Source organism: Lytechinus variegatus, chromosome 12 (assembly GCF_018143015.1).
Source record: "Lytechinus variegatus isolate NC3 chromosome 12, Lvar_3.0, whole genome shotgun sequence".
NCBI classification, from domain to species: domain Eukaryota; kingdom Metazoa; phylum Echinodermata; class Echinoidea; order Temnopleuroida; family Toxopneustidae; genus Lytechinus; species Lytechinus variegatus.
This window is the reverse complement of record NC_054751.1, coordinates 3,374,304-3,390,221: the sequence shown is the minus strand read 5'-3', so window position 1 is coordinate 3,390,221 and position 15,918 is coordinate 3,374,304. Positions and strand designations below refer to the sequence as shown.

Here is a 15,918-nt window from a genome sequence, read left to right as displayed (position 1 = left end):
AGCGCTAGCTTGCAGCTGTCGTCTTTGGTTTAAGCAACGCTACCAGAAATTCCGTCTCTATCTCACCTCCGCATTTGATCAAAAAATGCCTCTTGAATTTGAAATTGCTCCAGGAAGGATGATCGGAAAGGATCATCCATGTTTCATCATTGCAGAAATTGGACAAAATCACCAGGGAGACATCAATATCGCGAAACAACTCATAAAAGTTGCAAAGGTAATTCGACCCCATTTTACTAACGGTCCCGTGTATTCATTCTCATGTTGGCTCTATTTCTCACTTGATTTATTTTCTTCAGATTGCTCAGCGTGTAGGCCGGCCTAGCCTGGGGCGTTTTGGGGAGTAAAAGTCATATACTGTACGTATGGTCACTCCCCACTAACGCCTGGATTTGCTTTCGATTACCCGTGTTGAACCTAGACCTAAACTAAAATCACCAATTTTAGTTTTAGTTATTCGCCCAAAGTTATGTACTTGGCCATGGGCAAGTTTTATGTTTACTCCCCTTTTGTTCATTCTTTTGTACTTTTCATACACTAATAATTATACAAATTGAAAGAAGTTAAGAGCAAGAACGTTCACTTACCCCGTCTGTTACTTCGCCATTTTTATTTCTTTTGTTATTGATACCTAGAATACACGCGGTAACACGCGTGCAGAGCTGCAACTTAGATTTTAAAAATACTTGCATTTGTCAATTAAAATCACGATTTGTAAAATATTTGTTTCGGTTGATAAATATAAAGTAATTTATATGATATTAATCAATTAAAACAAATATTTTGTGATTCCTGATATCTATCAGCAGATGCAAGCTTATTTTTTTAATCCAAGTTGGCAGTTGACTGCCAACTTGGATTAAAAAAATAAATTTCGTACTGTAAGACTTCCGCAGTTCAATTTCATAGATCAATTCAAAGAACAAGATTGCAAAATCAAGGCGAAAAAATCCAGCTTTTACCTTATTTTTCTCTAAAATGACAGAAAATGCTTAAAATATATGACATAGGTCTAGTTTTTGCATTAACAACTGATCACAGTTGATCTATTTTCTGATGGAAATACGGACCTGATTTGTCGAATTTCAATCTTGTCCTCTCCATTGATCAGATCGCGTTGACGGCTCGTTCTCAAGGTACCCGGAACCCCGGCCATGCGCGAGGTTTACCGTGATAGAGAGCCGTCGACGATCGACAGCGCATCGATAGAACTTGATGACTGAAGGTCACGAAATGAACGAGCATTAATACTGGAAATTGCCATATCGAACGCGCAATTAAAACAAAAAATGAAATTAGTTAGCAAACACAAATTTATTACAAAGATCTGCTCAGAATCGATACAACATCGACGTATAAGAAAGCAAACAAAAACTTAGAATTTACTCATGATATGATATCTCATGAAAAAATCACACCAATTCTTGTTTTACATCATTATAATCAAGAATATTTTTACCCATCCAGCGCGCGTCCGAAATTATGATGTAATTCGTCACGCACAAAAATAATTGTTTTTCGCGGAGGGGTAAGCGGCAAGTGCAGTTTATATCTATATTGTTTTGTTTGTTTATTTATTTATTTATCTATTTATTTGTTCATTCGTTCGTTCATTCATTCATATTTATTTATTCATTTATTGATATTAATTGATTCTTTGTTTTCTCTTTGGGGGGTTGGTAGAGTATTTAAGGGTATGTCTGAACAGGGTAAATGATAAAAATTAACCTGTATAGCAGTTTGCGTACTTGCTAGAAGTAATACAAATTTCAGGGAACTTATAGACCAAAGTTCTTTCTGTATCTGTATCTGTCCGTTGACGTACAATCACCAGCATCTGGTTGTCGCGTACGTTTCTTCTAGAGAATTACAGAGGTTTTCTTTGTTTCAGATGTGAAATATAAAGTAACTTACTGGTGACACTTCCTTAGCAAGCTGGATGTAGATTTGTTTGGTACAGTGAAAATCCAGCTTGCCTTGAGAGTGATGTTTGGCCTAAGACATTTACCAATATTGATTATTTGCTCATGAAGACTTAAACATACACTGTCATATGTTGCAATGATAAATTCTAATATTTTCAAATTTTGATGAGAAATTGAAGAGACCGCTACTTTCTATGTTTTTCTTGTTCTTTCTCAGGATGCGGGTGCTGACTGCGCCAAGTTCCAGAAGAGTGAGCTGGATTTCAAATTCAACCGTGCTGCCCTTGAGAAGCCCTACACATCAAAGCATTCCTTTGGCAAGTCCTACGGAGAGCACAAGAGGTTCTTAGAGTTTAGCCATGAGCAATTCAGGGAGCTTCAGGCTTACGCTAAGGAGATCGGCATATACTTCACAGCCTCTGGTATGGACGAGGTGAGATGAAAATCTGTGCACATTTCATATAAACTTATTGGCCCGATTTCACAAAGGTGGTTTTGAAAACCCACGGTTGAGTCCATGGTTTATGCAGATTTCCTGTATAAATTAGGCTTAATTTAGCGCGTATCGGGCGCATGTATAAAACATGTCCAATGCTGATGCTTGCATTTGTCACAGTGTGCCAAATTGATGCCTGTTATCATCGTTAGATACGTTATTTTATTCATGAGTCCACTCTTCATACAGTGGACTCATGAATAAAATAGTGTATCTAACCATGGTAACAGGTGTCAATTTGGCGCACTGTGACAAAAACGAGCATCAGAATTGGAAATTTTTGTATACACGCGCCCGATACGCGCTCAATTAAGGGTAATTGATACAGGAAATCTGCATAAACCATGGACTCAACTGTGGGTTTTCAAAACTACCTTTGTGAATTCGGGCGTTAAAGTTTTGATCATGGTATCTTGCCATAATTATAACTACCATGGAAACCTAAAAGGAAAATCGAATGCGTGGAAAATATGAGTTTTTGTCTCGCCCACCAGAGGTGAAGGCGAGACTTAGGGATCCAAATGTCATCCGTCCGTCGTCTGTTGTCCGTCTGTCACAAATCTAATGACGCATAAATCCACACCCATAAGTCGCTTTTCAACCAAACTTGAATGGTAGATGGACTTGGGGGACCTGCATGTTATGCTGCAGTCGGAGGTCACATGGTAAGGTCAAAGGTCATTTTCAGGTCAACGTTAAAGTTTACATGCAAGACTCTTATGACACCTAACTCCGCAACCGTAAGTCACTTTTCAACCAAACTTGGATGGTAGATGGACTTGGGGGACCTGCATGTTATGCTGCAGTCGGAGGTCACATGGTAAGGTCAAAGGTCATTTTCAGGTCAACGTTAAAGTTTACATGCAAGACTCTTATGACACCTAACTCCGCAACCATAAGTCACTTTTCAACCAAACTTGGATGGTAGATGGACTTGGGGGACCTGCATGTTATGCTGCAGTCAGAGGTCACATGGTAAGGTCAAAGGTCATTTTCAGGTCAACGTTAAAGTTTACATGCAAGACTCTCTTATGACACCTAACTCCGCAACCATAAGTCACTTTTCAACCAAACTTGGATGGTCGATGTACTTATGCGACCTGCATGTTTTGCTGCAGTGAGAGGTCACATGTTAAGGTCAAAGGTCATTTTCAGGTCAACGTTAAAGTTTACGTGCAAGGCTCTTATGACAAGTGTTATTCCATCCCAGTCATTTCACAATGAAGTTGCGAAACAATTCTGTTGCATGCCCTCGCAAATCAAGATATTTCTGGTTATTTTCATAAGTGGGCGAGACACAAAATCGCTTTTGCCTTGTTTAATTGCAGAACAATAAAACTAGATCTTTATTTGTCATGAGGACGAAGTAGGTGGTCTGTTGCCTCAGTTTTCTTGAATAACAGATATGAAGTGATTTATTTACAAATGTACCCCTCGGTGATTGCCAAATGTTGTAATGATGAGAATAAATTTTGCCATGATAATAATGGTCATTGTGATAAGGATAGTCTTGATGACATTGATGGGATGATGATGGTGATGATGATGATAATGATGATGATGAAAATGATGTTAATGGTGATGATTATGGTAATGATTGATGATGATAATAATTATGATGATGAGAGTGATGATGATGATGATCTTGGTGGTGATGATGCTATATTTGATAGACACATGGATTCACGGACAGTTAGATTCACACACAGACAGCCACAGACAGACAGACAGATGGACGGACGAACTGACTGGCAGACAGACAGACAAATAGATAGATAGACCGACAGACCAACAGACAGACAGTAGATAGATAGATAGACAGATAGACAGATAGATAGATAGATAGACAGATAGACAGATAGATAGATAGATCTAGATAGATAGATAGATAGATAGATGGATAATGAATAGACAGAATGACAGACAAACAACAAGACAGATATAAAGTTTGATAGGAAGATAGATTGGTAGATAACAGAAACTTAGAAATAAAAAAAGATAAGATATAAAAAAAGTAATCATAATCTGTAACACAAAACAAGTACATGACACAATAACTGTCCCTGGCTATCATTTGATATTGCAAGGAATATGGAATTTACAAATAGACACTTTTTGTTCCAGTGATACATGTATGTTATCTTGCTGAACTTTGAATTATGTATCATAGACTGTATAAATCTTTGTTCTCTAATGTCAAAATAATACTACAAGATAATCACATTGATTCTCATGTGAAAGTGGCATAATTCCCAGATAACATTAGGGTTATGCTGTAAATAGAATATTATGGTCTTTTAAGGTATGAAGAAATACATTGGATACCCAACCTACTCTGTGACTTGGACTAATGACAACAAAAACAAAATTTATATGATATGTAAGCAAATATGGCTCCATAATCTTGACTCATCTTGAGTGAGTAGGCCTATATTTAAATCAAATTATATACCAGTTATATTATCCTCAGAAAACTACTTCTTATTCCTTACTATTTTTGTTGTTGTTTTTTCATACAGAAAGCTGTGGAATTTCTAGATTCTATCAACGTGCCTTTCTTCAAGGTTGGATCTGGCGATACTAATAATTTGCCTTACATCGAGAAGGTTGCTAAGATGAACAGACCTATGGTGGTGTCATCTGGGATGCAATCAATGGATACAATGACTAGGGTAAGTAAGGGTGTGTTCACTCTATTCCTTTCTCGAGCTAGAATCCATGTTTTGAAATATGTTCAATGTCATAGGTTGCTAAAGATGAACAAACCATTGGTGGTAGCATCAGGGATGCAGTCCATGGAAACAAGGACAAGGGTAGTGAGGGTGTGTTCTCTCTCATCCTTCCTTGAGCAGGAATTCACATTAGAAACATGTTTGGTGTCATAGGTTGCTAGGATGAACCAACCTTATGGTATCATCTGGGATACAGTCAATGGAAACAATGACTTGGGTATTTATGGGTGCGTTCACTCTCATCTGTTCCTGAACTAGAATCCATGATTTGAAACATGTCATGGGTTGCTAAGGTAAACCCAGCTATGGAAGTATCATCTGGAATGCAGTCAATGGAGATAATGACAAGAGTAAGTATGGGTGTGTTTACTGTTATCCATTCCTGAGCTAGAATCCACGTTTTGAAACGTGTTCAATGTCATAGGTTACTAAGAGGAACAGACCTATGGTGGTATCATCTGGGATGCAATCAATATAGACAATGACTCGGGTAAGTAAGGGCAAGTTCATTTGCTTCCTTTCCTCAGCTAGAATCCATGTTTTGAAACGTGTTTAGTATCATAGTTTGCTGAGAGTAACTGGCAAACATGTATGGTGGTATCATCAGTGATGCACTCATTGGAAATAGTAGAAAAGTGTGTTTACACATAGCAGAAAGGTCGACTTGAAGGCGGCTTGACAAACGCCTGTTAACACAGTTATACGGTACGGCAGCCCACGGCAGGGCCGGTCTGCAGAGAGACTTTCATGAGTTTGACATTGGGGCACTCTTCATGTAAACAGTGATTATTTCTTTTTGTTGCCCTATTCCTTGCAAAGTTCTCATGTATAAATGGGGCTTTAATAGGGATGAAGTATGTACTTGAGACTTCACTGCCGTTCACTGCAAAAGATCATCTGGAGTCTTTCATCCACAAACCCAGATCTTGTACCCTCAACTGGACAGGACTTGTGTAGTGATCTAAGCAGACGAAGGAGAAGGGTGGGTGGGGAAGGGGGCTAAGGTTGGTGTAGAGATGGCTAGATTTACCACTTACATGCATATGGGATGGAAGTTATCATAAAAGTAAATTTTATGCACTGGGGGTCTAGCTTCTATTGGGAAATGATAGCAGTCTAACAATAAATCATGTCCAATGGTATACTATTCATATTGGGTTTTGTTCTGTTGTAGTACCGTAGCGGCTAAACATGTTGGCCAGCACCTGTTTAAATAGTAGACCTTCACAGTGTTTACATTTCTCTGTTGACTTGAATCTGAACAGCAAACACATTTAAGGAATTTCAGAATTATCCCATTCAGTTGTAATATTGCAATGCAAAGTGACTGAATGTAATACCATCGTGACTTCCTTGCCAACAACCAAGTGAAAGGTTCTGACAGTGAAAATTACTTTTTATTTGAGGAAGAAGTAGTTTTTCGGATGAATATGCAAAAAAATTTCTTGCAGTTTACATGTTCTTGATATCTCATATGATAAAGCATTGATGAATGTGTTAACTGGTATTATATCATGGATCAGATAGTTTGCTTAAACAACTGTATAATAACACCAATGCATTAGTGAAGTGTAGATTAAAAGTGTTGTAAAGTGTAGTTCTGTATGCATTTGTGTACACAATATATATCAATATACAAATTATGTCATGTTCTTTGAGCAGGTCACTTGTACATGTATGTTAAGTCCTACATAACTTCCAGACATCTTTTCAAAATGACCTCCGGCATATGATATTCTGCTTGCATTGGGAGTTTACAATTCATGAGCATTAAAATCCCTATTTGTACTGATGTACCTTACCTTCATTATTAAGTAAAATCACTGTCTTGTAATATGTTTCACAATGTCAAACATCTCCAGTATCTAATCTTCGCTTTGTTCCATTTGATTTGGATTCCTGCAGGTCTACGAGACATGTAAGAAGTACAATGACAAGTTCTGTATACTCCAGTGTACTAGTGCCTATCCTCTACATCCAGAAGACGTTCACCTTAGGATTATACAGGTAGATAGAATGAGCAATTTAAACCTAATGGGGTGGGGAGGGGGCATTAATTTTTTTGTAAAATTTTCTGACTTTGAATTCTTGATCAAGTTTTGAGACAAGATTTGTGATGTACAGGTATAGATTTGTGATGCCATGTGACTTTACAAGATGATTTCATGTCGAAAATGGTTCCATATTTAGCCTTCTTTTTTTATAGATTGTTTTTTGGGCCTGATGTTGCCATTATGAAATGATAAAGAGTGGCCTATGACTGCCACGTAAAAACCATAATGAAATTAATTATAATTACAAGGTTTTACATCAAGCTTGTTAAATAAGAATTAACACTATTTTTTAATCTGTCTATGTTGGGAGCTAAAGGGAGTGTGTTGGCGGGAAGTGAATTCCACAGCCGAGCTGTCCTTGGAATATATGAAAATTGATGAAGAGAAGTATTTGACTTTGGGAAAGTGACTCTTTAGGGGTTGGCAGCTGCAGTAGAGCGCATCAAATGGACATTGGGACTAAGGGGGGAACAATGCCAGACAACTCTAGGGATGGTTTCATTGAATTAATTAACTTTGTGTACAAAGTTAATTAATTTTAATTGGTCTGCTTTGATTTAAATTTAAGATAAATGGTTCGTAATAATTCTCAATTCAATGAATGAGAAACAAAAGATAGAAAAGAGAAATACACAAGAAATTTTATAAGAAATAAAATACCTAAGGTAAAGTTTGTCTTTCAAAAATATGTACATGAAATATTTTACCTTCTTAATCAAAAGTTTATGTGATTTGAATCAAACGTTTCAACAAATTTCTCCACAATCCTATATGTAAAACCTGTTACACAACAATATTCTGTGTAGAAGTCAAATTGCTTTGCAATACAAGAAATAGTGATCTCTTAATAGATAGCCTATCTTTGTATATTGCCAGGTGTTCCAAGAGGTTTTTCCTGATATACCGATCGGTTACTCCGGTCATGAAGGAGGTCTTTCTATAACCCTGGCAGCCGTAGCCTTGGGGGCAAAGGTCGTTGAGCGACATATCACTATGGACAAGTCATGGAAAGGCAACGATCATGAAGCATCTCTCAGTAAGTATCATCTTTGACTAAAAGTATGGTGTTGCAATCTGGTGCTGGTGTTTTTGTAACACCGACACCATCCTCAACACCATACCTGAAAAGAGACTAGTGTTAGGATTTACTGCTGGTGTTCAGAGCTATGTGTATTTTCTGTGTCGGTATTAATAACAAGTATGGTGTGAAATCTAATGTTAGTATTGTGGCATCAATAACACCACCCTCAACACCAGACTCAGTAGTTATAGTGTTAAGATTTACATGTTATTTCCCCATCATCATTTCTACAATGGGAATTTTTCAAGTGCAGTGTTGAAATCTGGTGTTTATGTTAATAGGGTATAGTTTGATCTTAATAGATCCTATAGGTGCTTCAAATTAACAACAGAAAATATATGACAGGTTAAAACTTTGACAATGAATGAATAAAAATGGTTGTCTGTCAAAGCATTCTTATATTAAAGGAGAATGAAACCTTTGGACCAAGATAGCTTGTGTGAAAACAGAAAAATCAAAGAAACAAATCAACGAAAGTTTGAGAAAAATCGGACAAGTAATGAGAAAGTTATGAGCTTTTGAATATTGCAATCACTAATGCTATGGAGATCCTCACATTGGCAATGTGACAAACATGTGTGATGTCACTCTTGAACAACTCTCCCCAGTACTTTAGTATATATTTCACTTAAATTGTCTCTTTTATTACATCTATCAGTAGAACATGTATTCTTTCTGTAGGAGGGCATGTAATACAGATTTTTAAAGAATACATCATGGATAAAGAGTTTGTATCACCATACAAAAAAGCAAAAAGACACATTTTCAGGTTTTTTGTTTGATTTTTCTGTTTCGACACAAGCCTAATTGTTCCAAAGTTTTCATTCCCCTTTAAACACTTATGGCTTCAGCTTGCCCTTGGAGATGGTAGCTGATGTCTGGGTTTTCGAGTTCTTATGAAGTGAAATCCAGTGTCTGTCCCATATGGGTGAAGGCCTGTTCCACCATATCCTTGAAACTGTAATGTGTATAAGATCAGAGGTTGAGGATCTCGCTGTTTATGAGTGTTGGCAATTATGTATCAAAGATACAACAATACAATATTAATCTAATTACACTCCTGTCAGGTCCCTAGTTCATCCAATTCCGGGGCAAGGCTTTTGCTTACGCTGGCCCTGTTCTCTGGACTAATCTCCTGGTTATTCCCGAATGCATTTCCATTGACACATTTCTGCTTCCTACTCTTAATTGTCAGTTTCTTAAAGGACAAGTCCACCCCAACAAAAAACTTGATTTGAATAAAAAGAGAAAAATTTAATAAGCACAACACTAAAAATTTCATCAAAATCGGATGTAAAATAAGAAAGTTATGGCATTTTAAAGTTTCGCTTATTCTCAACAAAATAGTTATATGAACGAGCCAGTTACATCCAAATGAGAGAGTTGATGACATCACTCACTATTTCTTTTGTATTTTATTATATGAAATATGAAATATTTTGATTTTCTCATCATTGTCATGTAAAATGAAGTTTCATTCCTCCCTAAACATGTGGAATTCCATTATTTTAACATTTTGTGCTTCAGGCAAGGAGGTCTTAATTGTCAAATTCGTAAAAATTGAAATATTGTATAATTCAAACAATAAAAAACAAAAGAAATAGTGAGTGAGTGACGTCATCGACTCTCTCATTTGGATGTAACTGGCTCGTTCATATAACTATTTTGTTGAAAATAAGCGAAACTTTGAAATGTCATAACTTTCTTATTTTACATCCGATTTTGATGAAATTTTCAGCATTGTGCTTGTCTGATTTTTCTCTATTGATTCAAATCAACATTTTTCTGAGGTGGACTTGACCTTTAATTTATCAGTGTGTACTTATCTCTCTTTTTTCATTCTTTTCTGCACCTTGGGCGCTCTGCAGAGTGGATTTGGAACATAGCAAATCCCATCAATTATTATTATTATTATTTTCATTAATGACTTATTGTAATCATTGATTATTTTTTCTGCAGATCCTCAGGAATTAGCAGAGCTTGTGAGAGAGATCCGTATTGTGGAGAGGTCACTGGGGTCAAGGGTCAAAGAGATGAGAGAATGTGAACTACCAACCTTCAACAAGGTGAGATATACATGTATAATAATAATAATAATAATTATAATACCATTGTGCTCATATACTAGTAATGCACTGCCAAATCACTGCCAAATGTGTCCATATGTGCTCAGTTGGATATTACTACCCTGGCTTTAGTCCCACAGCCTTTTACAGCGTGTTTGCATTTCAAGGAATTTTTTTTCATATCAGGTTCACATTCACCTCACCTGGGTTGAGTGCAGTACATGTGGATTAATTTTTCTTTCCGAAGGAAACTATGCCATGGCTGAGATTCGAACCCACGACCCTCTGTTTCAAAGAAGAGTAATCCACTGGGCCACAACGCTCCAAAACTTTAATATATTTTGTACATTACGGGAATGTCAGCACTGACAAGTTGTCATTATTTGACTGTTACCATAGAAACAGTCAGACATCGTGTTTCTCAGCCAATCCAAACTGACGATTAGATGACCAAGAAGGCTCCCAGAGAGCCTTTTCATGAAAGTTTGTCAGCACGGACAAGATGTCATTATCCACCATTTTCCATAAAATATGAGTCAGACACGCTTGTTACTCAGCCAATCAAAAAGTTTTCAGGTCTGGGCCCTATTTCCTAAAGATTAGAAAATTGGAACTCTTACTTTACCATTATTATTCTAATTGCATTTGAAAACTTCGGCTGCTGAGCCCTGTTAGGCCTAATAAATTGCAGTAACAGTGGTGAAAAAAAAGCAGGTCAGTCGGTTGGTGGATTTCTTTTGCCCCCATGCTGTTTGCAGTATTTATTTAATTGAAAAATATGTGGTATTTTTCCGCACCATTTGCGGTGAAAAAATGTAGGCAAAACAATAAAACGTATCATCAGTGGGCATTTTTTTTCAGTTTTGGCAGGTTTGACTTTGACTAGGGTCAGTCAGGTCAAGGCAAATGAATTATTGTGGGGCCTTACTATGGTATTTTTCATGAATAGATGTACATAATTCTTTATGAAACAAGCTCTCAATGACAAATGTTGATGTGGTGCCTCCCTGTAGTTACAAACTGAATAAAATGGAAGAGCTATAGTGCAGTGGTACTGACTCTGGCCTTGTAAACAGAGGGTCGTGTGTTCGAATCCCACTGCGGTCTGGTGTCCTTTGGCAAGGTGTTGATCCACTTTGCCACTCTCGACCCAGGTGCTAAATGGGTACCCGGTAGGATGTGAAAGTCATTGTAGCTTGTCCAGTATTGTGTGCGCCTCACTGCTGACTGACTGGAATACTCCCCAGGGAGTGGAGAATGTGCATACATTGTGTGCGGGGATGACTGTTTGAATCCGATGACCAGGGTAACAATATATATATGTAAAGTGCTTAGACACGTCGTTCCAATGTATTAAATGTTATATAAAAGCAAATTATTATTACGATAAAAATTTCTTTATTCTTGACAAAACAATCCCATGTCTACAAAATTTCTCTGCTTTATAAATGGGGCAAAGTGAAAAGCAGATTTCCCATTTCAAGAAAGCCTGACTTATTTCAATTAACATTTGTTGTTATAAAAGCATTCTGACTTACGATAAATAAGGTTAGGATTGCTTCCAACCATTTCCTATCAAAGTTTGATATACCAGAACTCAAAATTAGCTTTAGTTCTGACCTCACCATACAAGTTGTTTGTAAACTTCAATTTTCTTGTTCTATCCTCCAGCTTGGGAAGAGCGTCGTGGCTGCCAAAGACATTCCCGCAGGTACTGTCATCACGAATGAAATGCTGACCGTCAAAGTAGCCGTACCCAAAGGCATTCTTCCAGAAACCATCTATAACCTGATAGGAAAACGTACTGCCAAAGCTCTCAGCTATGACGACTCTGTAGAACAGGATGCCATAGTGTGGGACTAGGTGTTGCTCTATCATTCAATCATGTTCTTGTACTTATTATAGGTGCCATTTTTCAGGTGTTATTCCCACCTATTCTCAGTGAAAATTTAGGCTCTTAGGCTCTTTTATAGAAGTATTCGGTGCTCAATGGGTTTGTGATTCTTTTCATATTTGTTGGGTAAAAGCAATTGGCATCTATGGTTTTATCACAGCTCATAGCCTTGTTTTGTAAATGATGATATCAAGTAAACAATGTTAGAAGTGGATGACATTTGCTATTAGCCAATCAAATGCCAGTATTCAGTAGCTTGTAACTTATTTTCAGAATATGAAAACAGGGCCTTGATATTATCTCATCGTAATCTACGTTTTCTGTGCCATATATTATTAAATCACGATCACCTTTCAGTTAAATGCTGCATATCCTGTCAGTAAAGACAATCATTTACACATACATGCATACTCTCAGACTGATGTTCCTGTGGAGCGTACTTTGTGCTTAACCCATATATTAATGGAGCCAAATCATCCCTGTACAAAGCATGTAGGAAAAGCAGGAATCGGTGTCAATAGCGTATAGGGTCACCTTGTGGCATATGTTTGTGTTGTGTTTTGAGGGATTGTAGGACTTTGTTCTGCAGTTGATGTTATGGTCTTAGGTACCCTGCAAAAACTCCGGTGTTGATTTAACACCAGCCCGGAATTTATATACTTCCACACCAGAGAAGTATTAACACCAGTTTTGTTTTGGTCTAACACCAGATAGGTGTTTATACAACACCAATTAGTATCAAAACAGCATCATTTTGATTACAAACTGGTCTTGTTTCAATACTTCTCTGATGTGGACATACCTAGATTCCGGGCTGGTGTTAAATCAACAACAGTGTACCTGGTCATAAGTCTGCGACTTATCGTTTAGCAGCAATCCATTCTACGGCACTGTGTGTGTATTCATAGTGGCTTTCCTGAATTCCCTATTGTTTTGTCTCTGATGAAGTGTGAGAATATGTAAAGAAAGGCCGCTGGTGTGGCTCTGCCTTTTGACAAGGTACCTTACTCCTGTGATCAAGCTTTGCTCAGAGGTTGTTGCGAGTGTTTGATGTTTTAATCAAACAGCGCACGATCGACTGCTCAGACAATTCTGTACTTACTGTAATTCGTGGTATACCAAGTTGTATGTCCGGACAGGTTTTTTGTCTTGACAGGATGGCAGTTTCAAGAACTTTGCTGTAAGCCATACTTCACAAATTGTTTGAAAGTAATGTCGGACAATGTTACACAGCACAAACCTTTACTGTTTTTACTTTTGCTGCTGAGAAAACTCTGAGAAAAGATGATGTTTTTATCTGCTTGAATGGCTCCAAATTTTACCCCTTATTGTAACCATCTGATGTTGTAGGATTTTTTTTTAATCCCATGTCAACAGATATTGTTAATGTTGGGTACTATTTGAGCTCAATGTCCAAAAATAAATTGTGTGTTTCCAGTCTACATTTTAAACTCACCAAATGACCCACAGACTTTGTGAAAGAATGATAGTGTCTACACTGTGCTTAGATTTCTAAATTTATTCATATATGTAATTTTCATATTAAAACATATCACAAATAAAACAGAGCTTCCAAGTAGTACTGGTTTTCAGTAATTATTACTGAAAAATGAGAAAGAATGCTAGTGGTTTCATGAAAAGGTACTATTAGGAGTATGGTACTATGCTTTCGTAGTGGAAGGACGCATCGGAGCGGAGCTCTGACCACCCATTGCCTAATACATACTAATTGATTTCAGCATCAACTAGCTATGCTATCACATACTCAACGCCCTAACACCCGGCAGGCCTCGGCCAAGCACACGGCCAGTGGGCCATTGGAAAAAGATACCTCCCCTACGAATGCCATGCCATCGAATGCCGATCTTCAAAGGGATATTTCAAATTTCTCGAATAAGACTTTAGAAAAGCTTGACAGCATTACTAGAGAAATTCAATCTATGAATCGTCGTTTGAACGATGTAGAAGCTACCGTTGAACTGAACTCCGCTAAAATCATCGAGGTCGAAAATGCCATTCCTACCAAAATCGCCCCTCTACTAGAAGAAATTTCGAGTTTGAAGGAAAAGCTGTTGCTGGCCGAGATCTACAACCGAAAATCAAACTTATTGTTTTATGGTGTTGAAGAAGTAAACCAGGAAAACATCTACAACACTCTACTGAAGGTTTTTACTTTTCTTGGCATCGACGAAGAGAAGGCCAAGGAGATACAACTTGTAAACGCCCACAGACTACCCCGCCGTAACCCGATTGGAACCCCAGGCACCCGTCCATCAGGCCGACCAGCCCCCGCCCCGATCATCGCAAAGTTTGTACGGATGCCCGACCGGGACCTGATCCTCTCCACCTTCGAGAACCTGACGAGACCAACTCCACAGCCCGCCCCGCAGCCGCAAGGATCAGCCTCGGCTATGCTGCCACGCCCCCCTCGCATAACGGTAAGGACGGACCTGCCACCCACCTTGAAGGCTCGCCGCGGTTACCTCGCCGAGGTTGCCTTCAAGCTACGTAAGGAGAAAAACCTGTCAACTCGGATTAAACTGCTGGGAGTCAAAATCGTCCTACAGTGGAAAGAGAAAGGAACAGCAACGTGGAAACCCTACGAAGAGTAATACTGGTCGTTCGTTACATCTTGATTATTACATGTAATATTATCAATCTTCAAGAGGAAATAAAATGTCAATCTTAACGAGAATTACATTTTGAAATTACATACAATTACAAGTTGGAATGGAGAAAACCTGTCAACTATTTTTTATCTACAAATCATCAAAGTCACACAGAGGAAGGATACAGGGACATCAACATATGATCTTTTGAAAATGCAGCTACCCTATCATCATTTTGAGGTGATATCTACTTTTATTTTTGAATTATACTTATAATGGAATGATATTGAATGCACTATGCTCTCATAAAAGGATAATTTAACCACATTTTCACTTTTAACTCCTGCTAACATTTATATGAATATTATTAACATTATAAGAAAATGGAAACTCCATACGTGCTTCGACACCAAGTTTGCTTTAGTATACATTATTTTGATTCATGCTGACTTGTCCAACCAATTATCGGACATTTTGCTCACGAGCCTACGATGATGTTGATATCGGGGCAGATCAGGCTTTTTTCTCTCTCTAAACTTTTTGTTGAACCAAAAATGTATGACATGGTTTATATAAATGATAAAAGTGAAGTTATCTGTTTTTGTCAGAATTCTTCTTTTTTTCTCTCTATCAGAATGTACTTAATAATACCACCTCCCAATTGTTCAATGTTGATTACCGATCATAATTATCAATATTAAGATAAAGATTGCTTTACATCAGTTGCAATAGGTGTTTTTCATTATTTCATTATGCTGAAACATGTTTTTCGGAAACATCGCTTTTTACCAAAAAAGTATGAAAGAAAGAAAGAAACGGTCTTTATTTTTCCTGTATGTCTGAAGTTTTCAATAACTACTATCATAAGCAATTCTGTTGTTTAACCTATTGGTCTTTTCTGTAGATCAATCTTTGGATTAAAAACTTTGTGTATAATTATGAAACCTGATGAAGGAATTACTCCAGTCTTGTATTTGACTCTTTTCCCGCCACTTTTCAATTTAATTAATGCACGCCCACCATTTTGTGTGTCACATCTCAATCTCTTTATCCAATTTAGA

The 15,918-nt window shown here is 37.5% G+C and overlaps 1 protein-coding gene across 1 annotated transcript; it reads left to right on the top strand.

The window, feature by feature from the left end:
• On the top strand, positions 1–12,736 carry LOC121424983 (sialic acid synthase-like). Its single transcript, XM_041620896.1, has 7 exons — positions 1–217; positions 2,143–2,358; positions 4,941–5,093; positions 7,059–7,160; positions 8,084–8,243; positions 10,248–10,354; positions 12,026–12,736. The coding sequence occupies exons 1-7, from the start codon at positions 86–88 to the stop codon at positions 12,215–12,217; spliced, it is 1,062 nt and encodes a 353-aa protein (XP_041476830.1). The 5' UTR covers positions 1–85; the 3' UTR covers positions 12,218–12,736.
• Positions 12,737–15,918: the final 3,182 nt, after the last annotated feature.